Genomic DNA, 16,679 nt, shown 5'->3' with positions numbered 1-16,679 from the left:
GTGGAACCCACGGGGCTTAAGTCATGACCCCTTCAGGTATTACAATCTCCTTGAACAAGGGCATGAATAGTGTCATTAAAAAAGCTATGCTTCAGAGTAACAACACTATTGTGGCTTAAAATCATGGTTGCCAGTTATCTGAAGCTTGATCTAAAATCACAGGAAACGCTTTTCCGTCCTCCACAAATGTTTAAACAGTCCGCGACAGAGCAAAGCAATATTGCATCAGCTTCCTGTCACCGGATCTAATGCTGAGGAAGTCGCACTTTTGAATCATGACGATCGGTAGTTGCGTTTGCTCTGCACAAGACCCAAAATGGCGGCGCCCACAACATCGTTGGGGAACAGAGTGCCGATACTCTAAGCGCAGCTCATTTAGTGTCTCTAGGCACAAAGTGAACTCGGGTGTATTCTTTTCCTTTTCGTCTTTATTGTTTATCGATTTCAATTATATCGAATAATGAACACATTATATCACATTACGCTTGTGTAATTATTTAACTTAGATTTATTAACCTGACCCAGTACTTCAACCATTCATGTGTCAATAGTAAGCCTTCGAACATATTTTCTAAATGTGAAGGTAAACAGGCACGAACATTGATGATGATAGAGATGCCAACGCTGCCCTCGAAAATTTCTTGAACATTAGATATCAGCAGTTTTGCCTGTCATCCGGCAGGTAGCGCAACAAAACACCCAAACAGTTCTCAATTGTTTTTAATATTAACTAAGCTTTACACCTATCAAGAAACCAAAGCAAGATCATTGTGAAAATCGAATACATCGCAATGTATACCTATTCCATGCAATAACTGTTATTAGGTATCAATAAATCTGTTTGATGTCCATAAAAGATATGTGTCAAAAACAGGTTAAGTTTGAAGGGCTCCTGGAGCGTTATAAGTTTGAAAATGAAGAAAGCCATCGTCCACCTCTTGGGCAACCATTGTAGATCTAAATTTTATTAAATATTTTATCATAGTTTAATTATTTCCTCAGCGGCATTTGAAGTACGATGACTCAAAGTACAAAAAAAGTGCTACGTTTGATATAAAATATCTAAACAAAAAAAATGTACACAAAATTAAATTTTTTTCTGCATATTACCAATTATCAGCACTACATCTGAAGCTAATTTCTTTGCCCTAGCGCATGTCATTAAAAACATATTTGTGCTGAAAAATTACAATTTTAGGGCAATATTTAGAGAGATGAACAAAACAAAGTAGTGCAAATACCAAAAAAGTATGCCGTTACAATCTGCTCCGACATCATCTTAACAAAACTGCCATATTGGAACCGTGTTATCTTTAATGGATCGTTCATGAAACATGAACTAGCGGAGCAAGTGAGGGTCCGCGCCATCATATTCGCAACGCTACAAATGCGCATGAGCAGTATAAACCAATACATACATAATATCAAATGAAAGAGGATTACTTTGCCCTTCGAGCGACATCAATCCCACAAAACAGTATTCAAAAGAGGATGAGTAATGACCTGCCAAAAAGTACCGAAACTGCCACATTCAGTGGGACCGTGGCCTTAAGTTTAGGGGTGTCATATACGTGAGAAGGGGTGTAAGGACTACATCCTTTTTTTTAGTATGTGCACGTCGAAATGAATCCTCCGTCCCCCGCTGCGGGCGTGCCAGAGGCCGGAACCGCGAAATTCGCGGTATACGCCGACGGCGGTGACAAAACGACGCCTTTTATAGGAGGTAAGCGCGGGCAGTTGCACAATAAGCGGCCAGAATCGGCGGGTAAAATGGACGACTCCAGGGGGCCACCGATCGCATATACGGGCGCCGGCGGTTTCTCGCGCGGCGCGTAAACCGAACCTCGCCGACGTCCACACAACACCCGACCCGCACACGGCGGCAGCGTCGCCTTTCTGGCCGGCCTCCAGTGGGCTTCCTGCTCGCCCCACGAAGGCAGTGCATGGACTGCGGCGGAGACGCTACGGGCCGCCCCTGCCAGTCCCAGCGCTGCGAAAGTAATCCGTCGCAGACCCCGTCAGGCACGTGACCGTCATGCGGCATTGCACTGCTGCGTCCGCTGAACTCCATGGTAAGGTGCAATGGTGTAAGGCACACGGGCTCCGTGTAGAAGAGAGCTGCTCCCAGGCAACGCCCTGGCCAGAAGTATATATATATACACATCGAATGAAACAAAGTCTACGAAGTCGCCGAAAGACCGAATCTTCGGCGGAGACGGGAGTGGTGTAGTAGTTTGCACACCCGACCTGATATTTGGAGCCCCGGAGTTCGAATCCCGTTTTGGCCAAAGATTTCGTCTTTCGGCGGCTGCGTAGACTTTTGTTTCATTCGATCAAATACGGTTCATTCCATCCGCGTATTTTTCGATTATTTCCTCTTTGGAGACCACGTATTCGACGATGAAAAGTGCCCGCGATATATAAAAATAATTAAACTCTCTTTTACCGTAAGATACATGGAACACGGCGGAATCAGCCAGCCCTATCCCAGCTAGTCGAGCGCTGCCCGCTTGCCACGTGAACTCGCGCTCCCCGCGCGTCGCCCCGCCTAACGAGGAGGTCACGTGACAAGTTCCGAGCTCTTGATTGGCTCCGGTGGTTTGTGGCTTTCGCAGCGGTCCATCTCATGTGCGAAACGAAGTGCGGTGCGGATCCCGAAGAGAAAGGACAGGGGGCCGACGCGCGAGATGCGATGCCGCAGCAACGAATATTCCGCGCTCTTTTTTTTTCTTTTTTCTTGCGGGGCGGCCAGCCGATCTGTGGGAGCCGGGTAACGGGACACCGACCAGCTCCGTGCGCAAGCAACGCTTCCCGCGACACCCGAGCTGCAGACTCCGTACTCGACTCCGCCGCCGGCACGAGAGCAACCAGAGTCCAGACTGGCTGGAACCGAGATCGCGTACTATACGCCTGTGTGCGTGCGTGCGCTGAGCTGACGTCTTCGCCCCTCGGCGATTCTAACAGCGATTCGCTAATTAGCGCGGACCAGAGCGGACTATCTAATGTTCTCGGTCTTATATACCACCATCTGGAGTAAAATGCGATCGTCTCGCGCACGACGCATTGGCGGGACGAGACAGCGTGCGCTTCTCGTGATGCAGTCGCTGACCGAAACAGTCTTAGATGCAGTAGGAACCACTTGAAAGAAACCGTCCAATTAGCCTTAAAGCCGGGGTCACACTGCTCATACACCATACCAAAGACAGTCTGCAAGCACGAGTCACCGCAGTATCCGCGGTTCGAATGCCGCCTGCCACTCCCCGAACTCATGGCCACTCGGCATTCGAAGCACGGGTCTCGCGGTGACTCGCTTTCGAATCTCTATGCAGTCTGTCTTTTGTATGATGTATGAGCAGTGTGAGCCCGGCTTTAAGCCGCGGTTCACACTGCTCGTACAAAACACAGCCTGCAGAGCCCAGACACTGTCTGAGGTGATCCTTGTGTGGCGGTCACATTGTTCGTGCAAAAGGCAGGCATGTTCCAGGTTTGCGTGAAGCAAACTTGAGGCGAAGATAAATATTGATTCAAGTGAACACACTGATCGACTCGTGATATCAAGTGTCCGTGATTTACCCGAACCTGAAAACACGGCATGCCTCGAGTAGTATTAGGCACCTTTAGCAAACCGTTGCTGTGTCGGGCGTACCGCACTACGGACCGCTGGGCGCGCGCTCAAAAACATGCTTCAAAGGCTCCGGTAGTGCGGTACGCAGAGCACGGCAAGGGTTTGCTAGAGGTCCCCATTATCGAGCAGACAACGGGGTAGGGAGAATGTGGTAATATGGTTCTACTTAGTGGCACTGACTTGCTGCAAGCTCTACTGCTAGGAGGCTCGCGCGAATAGGTTTAATATAGGAGCTAGGGAAATAAGATACGACTTGTTCTTCCTGGAGTGAATCTGCATGTTGGGTCTGAAGCGGCTTGAGTTTGCGCACGTGTTGTTTCAGGCTGATCTTATTATGTGCCCAAAAGCGCGTATATAAACCACGGCACAAAATATTACTAAATTTTTACTTCTCGTCAGATTTCTTCGTGATTTTTTTCTCTTAATGTGTACTATAGAAAACTCGCAGAAACTGAGGTGACCATTCCATTCTCTTTTGTCGGAAGCGAACCTAAATGCAGGTCCGACCGAAATGTTTATCTCGATTCATATCGCTTCTTCCATACCAAACAATGATCGAAACATTCATCATAACAAAGTTTATTAGTCAATAATAATAATATTAAGTCGCACGAACGAGCCTGAGAACCCCGTCGGTAACATTACTCCCAACGGAACGTTCGAATCGGGCGCCCAAAGAACACGCGCCGAAACGACCGAAACCGAAACAAACTCCGTTGCCACCCGCCACCGCTCCAGTTTAGCGCGGCGCCCCCATCAACCGGATGTTCTCTCCACGCAGCCGACAGCGCCCTTCCCGCCACTTCCGGTCCGCTCCCCCGCTCCTGCGTCGTGCGTCGTCTGCCGTTCGTCTGCTTGCAGTCCGTTGGGCTTGCACGCTCGGCTTCCAAAGAAACTCGGATCTACGCGAGCATTTCTCTCAATTGCGGCGGCGGTTCTCGCAGGGATATTGAAGAACCGTGGGATCTTGACGGAAACAGAAGAACGTGATGTGTGCGCGCCTGTCGGAAACTGGTCGCTTCACGCCGTAGAGTGTTGCGACAGGAACGGTCCTTCGTCTCCGAGTGCCTCTCGTCGCACGGGCGCCGGGCCCCGACCAAAAGTTGCCCGGTCACGAGCGATGAGTGCGGGCACCGCTCTGGTCGAGAAATCGTCCAGCAAGCGACGTCCGAGACACCGTCGTCCGCCCCCGCAGCCTCCGCCGGTCAGAGTTAAGGCCGAACCCGTCGACGACATCAAGGTACGATTCGTATAGCCCCCGTAGCTCCGGTTGTTTTGAGCTTGTCGGTGCACCAAGTTGTGTGTTGTGTGGCTTTGGTTGTCAAGTGTGCGGGCCTTGATGGTCGTGAGGTTCCAGAAATTCTCCGTTAAAAATTACGTCACGTTGTTTTGTTTAGATGCAGATGCTGATTAGATACAAATACTGATCGCACGAATGAATGAAAAAAAAAAGTGATACATTTTTTCCGGTACCGTATCACCGGACGTTGGTTCTAACACTTCAGCCCAATAAGGCACGCGTAAGGTAGCGGGGGTGTGAATTTGTATTATAAGTGAATAGTGAAACATAATTACGGTGCGAATGATATCTGGCAGAGTTGCTCTACGACGCCTATAAAAAATAAAATAAAAAGAAAAGTCGACACACACGAAAAAAAGAAAAAAAAAAGCCTCTAGAGATACCTACCTATACTGTTGTTTTCTATGACGTCCTTTCTCTGGGAAATAACGTCTCTTCCGCAATGCGTTATAGAAACTCCGTATTAATCGCAAACATTTCGTTGAAAAAAAAAAAAAAAAAAAAAAAGATTCTTGTAAGAGTGTTTTCAATCGCGATTCCATTCCAAGGAAGTGTAATATATGGGTTTAGTTAATAGGGACATCCGAATATGTTCGACGAGTTTCAAATGAGCCTAACGTCCAGAGGCAGATGCAGGAATTTCCTGAGGGGGGGGTCAGGTGTTGGTCAGCGTACCATATGTGTAGGAACCCCCTCCCCCTCTGCCTTGTTTTACGCCCCAAAATTTTACACATGTAAAAATCAAGAGGGGGGTGAGGACATCCGGACCCCCCCTCTAAATCCGCCCCTGCTAACGTCACCCCCTCCCCTCAGGTTGCGGAGCTCCAAACAACGTAGTACCTTCTAGATAACGAGCGCTTAGTACTAGTGCTGGATTGTTCCACCATGCTTCCCAGACGCAGCCGACCGAAAAAAGAGTTTCGGGTGTCCGCAAAATGCCCGACCGACCACGGCGAACGGGGCCACGCGGATCGGCCAGAATCTATAAACACAGCTTCCCTGCCAGGTCGATGGCTAATTTTAACGCAAATTGACGCCCCCCCCCCCCCCCCCCCCCCCTCTTTGGACGCGCAATGGGTGTGCACATGGTGACGAAGGAAAGAGTTTACAGTGTTTTCCACACCGCGAAAATAAACTCTGTGCGTCGCCAAACACCCATTTCTCGGCCACATGTCGCGCAAGCGGTGGAACCAGATGGCAAAGTTATAGCACGAACCGTCGTCTTCTTCGAAAGTTTTAAGCGATTTTTGGAAATACATTTCGATGAGAAAATGGTAGCCGACGAAGCACACAAAAACACGGAGATGAATGGCTTCGGCTTACTGGGAAAACGGGAGCTCATTTACTCATTTCAAGTTTCAGAAAACCACGAATAACAAAGGTTCCATGTTGTTTTTTCTTGTTTTTGTTTTGTTTTTGGTAAGTACCAATAAACTTGGAAAATTAGCCCCGAACCGTTTTGATCAAAATAAAAAAAAACAAAAAAAAAACCGAAAAGCCCCAAACAAAAATATTTTCCTCGCTAAAAAAATAAAAAAAGAAAACAACAACAAAAGACTTATAGCTTAAAAAAAGAAGAAAAAAATAACTTTTTTTGTGTTATACCTTGAACACACCCACACTAAACTGTCCGCAAGACTTCGTTATTGTTATTATTATTATTTTTTTAATTAGAGGTACCCGGGCGTTTACCATGTATTCTGTCTGTACACGCGTATGTTCTCTGGAGGATAAAAAATGTACGGGGTGCTCCCCCGCCTCCCCCCTCTCACCTCACCTCCCCTCCCCCCCCCCCCCCTCCCAAAAAAAAAAAAAAGAAGGAAAAAATGTAATGTTTTTATTTCCTTTAAAATTAAATTACGCTTTGCCAAACGCTCATTCACCGCCAGGTACGAAACAGATTCCAAAGTTTCAGCCCGAACCGATATCCTATTTAAACGTTATAAGTGATTTTCCGAAATTTTTGATGGGAAAATGGTGACAGACGAAAACGGGCGAAAATGGGCCCCGTTTTCCCGTTGAAAGTTTCGGATAATCACTTACGACTTTTGAATAAAATATTGGCTCTGAAACTTTGGCCTCTTGTGCGCGGACCTCTAGCGCTACGTTTGGACGAAGAATGAATGAACAATGCCTAACCTATAATAAAAAAAAAAAAAAAAAAAAAAATCTGGCCGGAAAAGGGGGGGGGGGGGGGGGGGGGGGGGGGGCACAGTTTGTACATGCATGTGTCCTGTTTCTTCAAAATAAGACCCGATAAACACAGATTTCTTGACTGACACCGAAAATTGGCACCGAAAATTTCATCCATCAATTCGCTGCTTATAGTGTATACAGGCTTCGCTCCATGGGGCAGGGGAAAATAGGTGCCGTTTAGCACGTCTTTAAAAGCTGATAACTCCGGTTCGCTTCATGGGACAGTTAAAGCTTTCGCATTAAAACACCGATATTTTTTTGGAACGAATAAACCCGGAAAGCACAAAACCCTACTTATAACTTTTGAATAATATAGCGGTTCTGAAACTTTGGCATGTGGACCGGACCACGCTTGGGCTACATTTGGACGGAGACTGAGCTTTCAACAATGAGCTTGCAATTAAAAGAAGAAAAAAAAATTTTTTTTTTGGACACGTTGTATGCATGCAGGGTAAGGCCCCGCTTTTGCGAACGACAGCGCTGGCCGTGCATAGACCAAATCACACATTGAAAAGCAGCCCGGCATGAATTGGTGCCGCCCCCGAATGCTCACTCTGCCCTCTGACTCGAACGACCAGTGGCAAAGCCATTGACCTTTTCTGAAGGAGAGGGCGGACCCGAGAATATCGTTTGCGGAGAGGAGTTGTCCGGATCGTGCAATGCCGCCAACCAGCAGACGATGATGACGCAGCACTTTCTCGTCAATATGTAAACGAAAGAGTAGTCATGGAATAAACGAAGGTGTGGTTCTGGAATAAACGCGTGCTTCGATCGAAGATTTTGGGCGCGCTCACTCGGATCTAACGATACTGCCGTCGAGACACCCCTCAAGTGACATTAGGTGATTGGAGCACCAGTTAGCGATTCTGACTACGAGCATCGCGCTGCGCTAGAAGTGGCGCGCGCTGATTGGTCGATCAGATAATGCAGGTCGATGGAACTGGCATCAAATCTTACCGTGTGACCGGGGCATCGTCCAGCTTATCGCTTACGCACTTCGCTCGATGACAAAACCAGATTGTAAGTTTATGTAGCAGCAAATCTGGGGTGAAAACGTGTCACGAAGTGTTTGTTAGCCATTTATTTATTCAATTAGGCAATCGTAACTCGGATAATCATGGTGATCGGCAGCACCGGCTATAACCCGTTTAAGCATAACTTGGCAAAGAGGGAACGCTAAGGCTCGCCTGAGACAATAGGGAGTTTTAGTAGATCGTTTTCAAAGGTCCGCTACCGCTACGAGCGCGTGCTTCGGAGCATGCATCGAAGTGGCAGCGCGAGCTCCCGCTACGATTAGCGTGGCCTGAAAACACGATCTACTAAAACTCTCTAATAAGATCGAGGAGGCGAAGCACGCGATAGCGCTCCACGGTATAGGAGCATGCCCAAAGAGATGGAAAGTGGGAAAGTCGTCTTTGATGGTACGCCGCAACGTGCCGCGCCCCGATGCTCAGATTGGCTCGCTTGGACCATATTTCTGTCCCCACTTGCCACGACAGGTTGTAACAGAGAATAGCTAACGTAATTCAATGTACGTGCACAACACCTCTCATTACCATTAAAAAAAATTAATTTGATTTTTTTTTTTTATAAGAAGCAACGTGGCCAGGACAAGGCGTACCGACATGGTAAAAGAGATTTGGGCTTTCGATATCATAAAAGATGTCGTATTTAATATGTTCAAAACCGAAGTCGACTTCGTTACTCGTCTCACCAACGAAACAAGTATCGCAGGATCGCAACAACGCCCGCTCTTCTGGTTCTTGGCCAGAGCAAATCGACAGGTCGTCGACTCGTGCTGTTAATGTTCGTCGCAGTCAAGAAACTGAGTTGGCAATTCCATAGCCTCCTGTAAACTGACAAATCCCGGCAGATCGCCACGAGAAGCGGCCGCCGAAATGGAAAAGGTGGAGCGGCAGACAACGGATGGAGAGGAGAGCCACGTGACTGGCGCCCCGCTGCGGCGAGACGACGAAACACACTTCTCCCGAGCGAACAAGTGTGTTTCGGGTCCTCGCCGCTGCGAAAGCTGTGCTCTGACGTCCAGGTTCCCCGAGAATTAACTCTTTGATGCCCACTGCTACCAGATCCTCGCGATCCCCATTTGCGACAGGGCGCTCTACGGCTCCGTCGTCGAAATGCCAGGCTTTGTGAATATAGAGGAGGCTATGGCAATGGTTGTAAGTTGTAGCCATAGAGTTATTACAATAAACGCTAGAGGTTCAGGTGGCGCTAGTGTGCTGTTGCATTTTGAAGCAGACAGCAAGCAGTCAGAAATTGACTTCCGGTAATGCATTTCTATGGGAAAAAGCGAGTGCATTTTCTAGCTGCGCTCGATTATAAAAGCAAATATCACAAATAATTTGTAGGTACTAGGCACATTGGAACATTTCTCAGTCACGCAGATGAAATAATTGGTCAGTTACAGCATTTTTATGTCAAATTCGTGGTATGAAAAACGGTGCTAAAACCGCTTCATACGTCTATTTATGTGCACTGTTGGACACTGTTAGCGCGAACACGGCGTCGACGCTTTCCAGCGTGAAGGATATAGTGCCAAACGAATGAAGGACATGTGGAAAACCAAAAGAGACGGCAAGAACTACGCAGTAACACTGAATAAGTAACTCCTTGTGCATGCAGACGATCAAAATAAATTGAAAGCCACGTAATATAGTCAGATTTGCAATAAATAAGTACTGCTTTATTCTTTCTGCTCATGAATATGCGCGAAGATGCTTGTTCTGGGTTCAAATCATCACCCGCACGCTCCAAATCTTCGCAAATAGGGGAAGTCAGAGAGATGGTGCCCGATAAAAGCTGCTCGACATAGGAAATAATAAAAAGACACACCTTTCGTAACTCATGTGCTTTATTTTTTGCGTTCGAATGTTTTAATTTTTAACCGATCGTACATATGCACGACGGGGTCATTTTCATCCAAAGACAGGACGGGCATATTAGCAATATATAAGCACCACCGAAATGCTAGCGAACCTTGAACACACTCTACATTCCTTTCGATCGTTAGTTTGCTTAGAATCGCCGCTCGTTTTTACATACCTTCCATGGAACAGAGGCTTGGCCCTGAAATAGAGCAAGGTTTAATATCGTTCAGTGGTAAAGAAAAATGCTGTAACTAAAGCAATTACACTTTCACAATACCAATAAATTCACATACTATCCGGTACAACCGAAATAACAAACGTTATTCATGTTATTTTCCGGCGAAGAGACATAATTCACGCGCGTTTTTCCCTAGGGATACACAGGAAGACTGGAAAAGTAGACTGCATACTCTCTGCTTCAATTTGCAACCGGAAGTCCCGTAGACAATAGCGCCAGCTGAGCCTCTAGCGTTTATTGTAATAACTCTATGGTTGTACCACGCGCTGTGCACGGATATTTTTGGAATCTCTCGGTGTGGCCGCCGCCATGTTCCTGGTCGTCTGAGCCCCATTCACGGACATGCTGCACGTGCTCGCATGCGTGAGGCACCAGTCGGGACTATAGCCACTGTATATCTAGGGAGTTTGGCCAATCATTGGGAAGTATAGGAGACAAATGAGGAGGCGCCATGGGCCGAAAGCGGGCTTGGCGTGTTCCAGGGCGTCTTCAGAAATTCGAATGCGGCCCACCAGAAGCCGGAAATAATACCCTGGCGGTGGTCGCGAGAAACAACCGCAATAAGTGCGTCGGAGTAACTCACGGTGACTGAAAATATGGTGCACGTGATGTTTCAATCACGGTCATACAAAATCATGGTGGAAGAGTGCGACTAGCGGAACGATCGACATAATCAGTACGCCAGGCGCCGCGAGGGCCGGGAATCTGCCGTCCGAACAGTCACACCCTGTCCGAGCAAAACAGAGTTGAGCGGCAAATTCGGTTCTTACATCTTTCTACATGATCATGATCAAAAAATTACGTGCACCCTATTTTCAACCATGAATGGTTATACACTTCACTCTTACGCGCTTATGAAAACCATATACCAACATATATCTTAGATTAAAACAGTTTCTCGCTACCACTGCTAGGGGATTCATTTAGGCTTCTGGTTGGCCAAGAGAGCATGTCAAGCCCACTTTCTGCGTCTGGTGCACGCTCTGGCCGCGCCTCCCATTGACCAAACACTCTCTGGTCGGGACTAAAGCCCCTCGATCCTGGGAAAAGTGGCGCTTTTCATTGTTGTGGAAATGCTGGAGGCACGTATTGCGCGCCACTTTTGGGAATAACATGGCGTTTGAAATGTAGCTCAGTTACAGTGTTCTACGCTGTGCCGCCATGATCTTCCCAAGGGCTGCACGTTGCACGTGCCTCGTTAATCGACGCACCTTGCGCTACTTTTAAAACATGAAGGGGCCTTAATCGGGATAGGGTGCCTCAATGTCCTTCTGTTTTAGGGTAATGCCATCGTTTGTAGTACCCGATGCCGGCAGCACGCTGTCAGAGGGAAAATACAAAGAAATCGCAGGAAACAAAATGTCACCGCAGCACAGTCAGCGCCACGTGCGCGTGCAGGGAAACGCTCTTTCACGCGCTTAAGAACAAGAAATAAAAATAAGCGTTCGAAACGAAATAGCAGATTTCATCACCCCAAGCAATGCGCACATGAAGGCACCCTAACCGCTCATTCACACTGGAAGCGGATCCGCGTTCGCAAAGCGGTTGCGAACAGTACAATTGCACGCGCGCTCGATGACATCGAGTGCGCGTGCAATTGTACCGCGTTCACAACCGCTTTGCGAACGCGGATCCGCTTCCAGTGTGAATGAGTGGTAAGTCGGGACGCTTTACAGCAGCTGTGCATGGGCGCCACCATAACCAACCTTCAGTTTTTGTTTCCTCTTATATTTTTCACTTCGTTCGATCATTACCACAGGAGGACAGGTTACTGCCATTTTAGATACGACGATGTCTTTTTCCCCAGCATTTGCCTTTGTGGAGGCTCGCCAAAGCCCGCTTCAGTGGTTTGATATCTCGGTAAGACAATACAAGGTCGGCAATGGCGTCTGTAATCTGGCGCGTCTGTAAAGCGTCTATACCTTTCGGGAAAATTCCGGGAAAACCTCGCGGTTAGCCCACATTGCACTGCGCGGCGAGGATCTTTCTTTGTGAGGCTATTCCGATGTATGCTCGGTACGACTCGGACACCTTGTGCAATTCACCTGTGCAATGTTTACAAATCCACGGCCCAGCACGCGTGTGCTCGTGGCTTCGGAAAGCGAGCAAAGCGCTCGTCTGCCAGAAGCTCTCCTTTGGAAAAAGGCACAAATCTCTTCTCGCTTATCATATTGAGTTCAGGGCACACCAAAAACAAAACGACGTCAGAACATAATCATCGTGTATTCTTGTTTTCGGTTCCTTGTTGACGTTCTGGAATCACAAAATGTTCGACAAATATGAGCATGGTGTTTTTTTTTTTTTTTTTTTTTCTGGAGTGCATCAAGCAGACGGTGGGCGCTCCCTATATCCCCAGAAGGCTATGTTGGCCATGAACGCGAACCCGATGGCATTTCTGAGTTACGCACGGCTCGTGTCCAATGCAAGGCTTGCGGGTGACGTCATCGCTTGGTGCCGGTGCTTATTATAGCGAGTGTTTTTAGCGAGAAAAACAAATTCCGCGTGGGAAATGTGCGATGTAGATGGAAGGTATACACCTTTCCAAAAACCGCTCCTAGGCCGCCGCCATGTTGCTGATGCTGATGCGGTTGGTGCGACTCTCGCGCCCTCTCTCAGCTAGAAATTTTCTGCCACTCTCTGGGACTGTGAAGACCCGCTCAGCACGGTTCTCTACCTACGTTTTTGCGGTTTTGCATTCGACGTTTTCTCGCCCCTCTTGAAAGTTTTCACTTAATTTTTTTTATGCGTGCTGCGTACCCTTTCTGTGTTATCTTCCATTGTGAGAAATAAGGCTGGTAAGTGCCTGCCATTCAAGCTTTTCTGCTCGACATTCACGGGAAACGAAGGACGTCGGACGACCCTCGACGCGATTTTCCGAACATTGTTCTCCCCCCTCCCAGAGATAATCCGCGTAAAATCCTCAGCCATCTCCAAAAACAGTTGTCCTGGTTGGGGTGAGAAACGGGTCAGTCACGTTTGTTTCTTTGCCTTGGTGCGGTTGTGAAAAAAGGAAGCTCTCCCCAAAACGTGCCCCAAAACGAAGTCATCCCGGATTCCGTCCGATCGTCAAGATGTGACTGTCGTCGACTGTGACTGTGTTATTTGAGATCTTTCTCAAATAAATTCGTTTCGGATAACGCTGCATCGTGTGGTACGTACGAATGTTAACACTTCCTCAATTGTATGTCCGTGTCCTGTCCATCGGTAAACACGTTATTTGTGAGCGTGAAAAATGCATGCCTTTCGACCCTCTTCTGTTGCAATTTATTTTTGACAGCAAAGCCCTTTGTCGTTTCACATGCGGCGAATCCCGCGGTGCCGTCAAAACTTATCGCAAGAAAAAAAACAAATAACTAGAACTATTCATTCCAGTCGCATTCGTTCTGTCGCGCGTGTACCCACCAAAAATAGTTTAGATTTTTTTTTTTTTACTTTTTTGTTTTTTTTAAATGTGGCACAATGTTTTCTCAGTGTCCTCGGGAAAATACATATACCATGAAACACAAAATATAGCGGGAAAAGACGAGAATTTAGCCGCCAGCAGCGTTTGAAACTGCACCTACGCAGGCTGCGCCTATTGAAATCACAGTCCACTCGGTTAGGGTTAGGAGGGACGCCGGTGAGAGTCTAGCCTCAAACTCAGTGACTGGGCTCACAAACGGTTTGTTGCCCCTGGGGTCGAGTGTTTTTTGGAAACACTCGACCCCAGGGGTCGAGTGTTTCCAAAACACTCGACCCCGCACTCATGTGAAGGCCACCGCACTCATGTGAAGGCCACCGCACTCATGTGACGTCAGTCCGACATCTGCCTCCGCAACTTACACGGACATTTCCTCCCGAATGCCGTGATTTAGAACGTGCCATGAACCCTGTGCAACGCGTTTGATACAGCCCCCTGTCTCGTGTTCCCACCCAATCCCGTTTTGTTCCCCTCCCCTCTTTTTTTTATTCATATCCTATTTACACGCTTGTTCGAAAATGGGCCCCCATATTAGTCACGCAGAGCCTCTATGGCAGGGGCAGCCTTCTTGCAGCCCGGTATGCCTGGGTTGCCCCCTCTTAATCCGATTATAGAGTATTAATATTATTATTATTATTAAAGTGCGGCAGCACTAAGACCGATTGGTTGTTCCCCGACACTAAAATAAAGACTGATTGATTGATTGATTCTCGTTGCGGTTGCTGTTGAGCTACGAATTCGTTAGTTGGTTTAAACTGACGCGGCTGCGCACAACAGATGCAGCGCTCCGGCGAAAAAAAAAGAAACTTAGGAGAGGGGGGGGGGGGGGGGGGGGGGGGGGGGGGGGGAGTCGGGAGTCGGGGGAAGGTGAAAGCGGAAAGCTTGGTGAATGAAAAAAAAAAAAAAAACTGAAGAAATTGCCCGTTTTTATTTTTGTTTATTCCACAACTAAAACCGTTGTCGTCAAAAAAAAGAAAAAGAAAAAAAACACGTTGCGCGGACGTGTGGTGAGCGACATCGTATCTTCAGCGAGAAACGCGGAGGACCCTATCGTGACGTCGTGCTCCGACCTCTCCTGGGCTGTAATCTCGGGAGCAGTTCGACACGCCAAGTTTTCGACTATGAGGTTGCAACGGGCTCATAAACAACCGAGGAGAAGCAACATTGCACCGTCGTGCTGGAGACCTGCCAAGTGTCAGCCGACGCGCACCACGCTGTCGCTTCTGGCCTTTCTTGTCTGGCGCACCTTCGGAGCAGGCTTTTCCGCGCGCTTGCCCGCCCGGTATCGTGCGCCCTAAATTCGCTGCTGAATACCTCGAGGCATGATTCAGTTTCGTAAAATGTAGCATCTGCTATGGCCCACTATGTTGACGACGACTTACAAATTTGGTTGGAATGCACTGTCAAAAGCGAATATTTATGACAGTTATAACAGCTATCTATTCGTCTCGTTCCACTTGTGCCCCTACGTCCGTCACGACTAATTAATTACTTAATTAAAACGTAATGAAATGTATATTTTAGTATAAAGGACAAAAACTGCAAAAATATATTGGCTCTTTCCTTTATTTGCGTGAAATAAAAATTACATTTCTGTTTGTCGACCACAGTACGTTAGAATGCATATTTCAATAACCCTATTTTCGGTCTACAAATCGCTTGTTGCGTAAGTCGCACTTTTTCACAAGTCCCGCCTATATATTCGTACGGTGGGCGCGGCCAACACCGGATTGATGAGCGCGTATTTGTGTATTCTGATCACGATAATACGCAGAAGCGGGAGCCGGTTTGTGTTGACAAGATATCGATTCCAGCAAGATAGCAGTGAGCACCTTACGGCGATTGTTTTCTTCAATGGTACAACCCACACAATGGTGTGGGTGCTATTGATATATAGGTCGAACCGTTCCATAAGACGCACCGACGAAATCTTTGGAGACCCTTTTCGTGGCAAACGCCAATCAGTTCATCGAAGGACGTTTCATCGACAAATCACTTCATCGACACATCAAATGAGCTTTCTTTCTTTTTCTTTTTGTGTGTGTAATATGTTGCATGAGAATGTCAAGTGGGTCAGGCGGTGCTCTAGTCGTTGACGTCCCAGAAAACTTTCAGTCGACGAATCGTTTAACCACCAGTTCTCCCTATGAACGCCGAAAACAAAAGAAAACCAAGAAGCGCGAGATTTGTCCAAATTTTCGAACATTCTCGTAAACCAACTTGCCCCTCATTAAATCTCCAACTTTGTTGTCCGTGCATCATTTAAGCTTTCTAGCACTGGTGACACAAGCAAGCTCCACAGGCTTGCAAAGACGGAGCGACCGGAAGTCGCTTGGGACGCAAGCGGAAGTTCATGTTTGTAAACAGCAAGAGATAACAAATACCCCATCGCAGTTAAGGTTATATATTTCTCCGTTATGTTGCCTCGCGTTGTAATGCCTCTTTAATTCGAACGGCGCCGACACTGACGCCGCTCAACCTGGAAACGGGCGCCTAAGAGCTGCGCTCTAAAACGTAATGCATCGGCACCCCCCCCTCCCCCCCCCCCCCGGCACCCCCCTTTTTTCGTTTTTTTGTTTTTTTTGTTTAGTGAATGCAATTATTTGGCATTACTTTTGCTGCTCGACTTGAATAACAGTGGCCTTGAATTTGCATTATGTTTCGTTCTTCGTGCCGTCGATGTGCAGCATTTTACTTTCGTTCCGAAGCTTCCGCACGCTTCCGTCAAAGGTATGACCGGAAGCGTATTGAAGCTTCATGCGTACACTAGGAAGCACGGATGTGTCGCGGTGAGTGGCGGTCGTATCTCGACGTAAAAGCGTACGTAAGCTTCGTAACGTAAGAAAACCGTGCTGCGTGAATCAGCCTCTGCTCGAACGGTGTTAGTGTGAACGCTCCATGTGCTCTGTGTCTGCCGTTAGATTCCAGTCACTTACAACTCGAGAAGTAGGGGGGCGTGGCTTATCACGTTC

General features: G+C 47.6%; 1 protein-coding gene across 1 annotated transcript in view; it reads left to right on the top strand.

Annotated features, from left to right (window-relative positions):
- Positions 1 to 4,432: 4,432 nt before the first annotated feature.
- LOC8040843 (sine oculis-binding protein homolog A) overlaps positions 4,433 to 16,679 on the top strand; it is a 215,711-nt gene continuing 203,464 nt past the window's right edge. Inside the window, exon 1 of the mRNA XM_029992703.4 lies at positions 4,433 to 4,865. Coding sequence (XP_029848563.2) covers positions 4,746 to 4,865 — 120 coding nt within the window. The 5' untranslated portion in view covers positions 4,433 to 4,745. The remainder of the gene's footprint in view (positions 4,866 to 16,679) is intronic.

Source organism: Ixodes scapularis, unplaced genomic scaffold (genome assembly GCF_016920785.2).
Source record: "Ixodes scapularis isolate PalLabHiFi unplaced genomic scaffold, ASM1692078v2 PGA_scaffold2__306_contigs__length_199485367, whole genome shotgun sequence".
Classification (NCBI taxonomy): domain Eukaryota; kingdom Metazoa; phylum Arthropoda; class Arachnida; order Ixodida; family Ixodidae; genus Ixodes; species Ixodes scapularis.
Note: the sequence above shows the minus strand (reverse complement) of the source record. Positions and strands in the feature narration are given on the sequence as shown.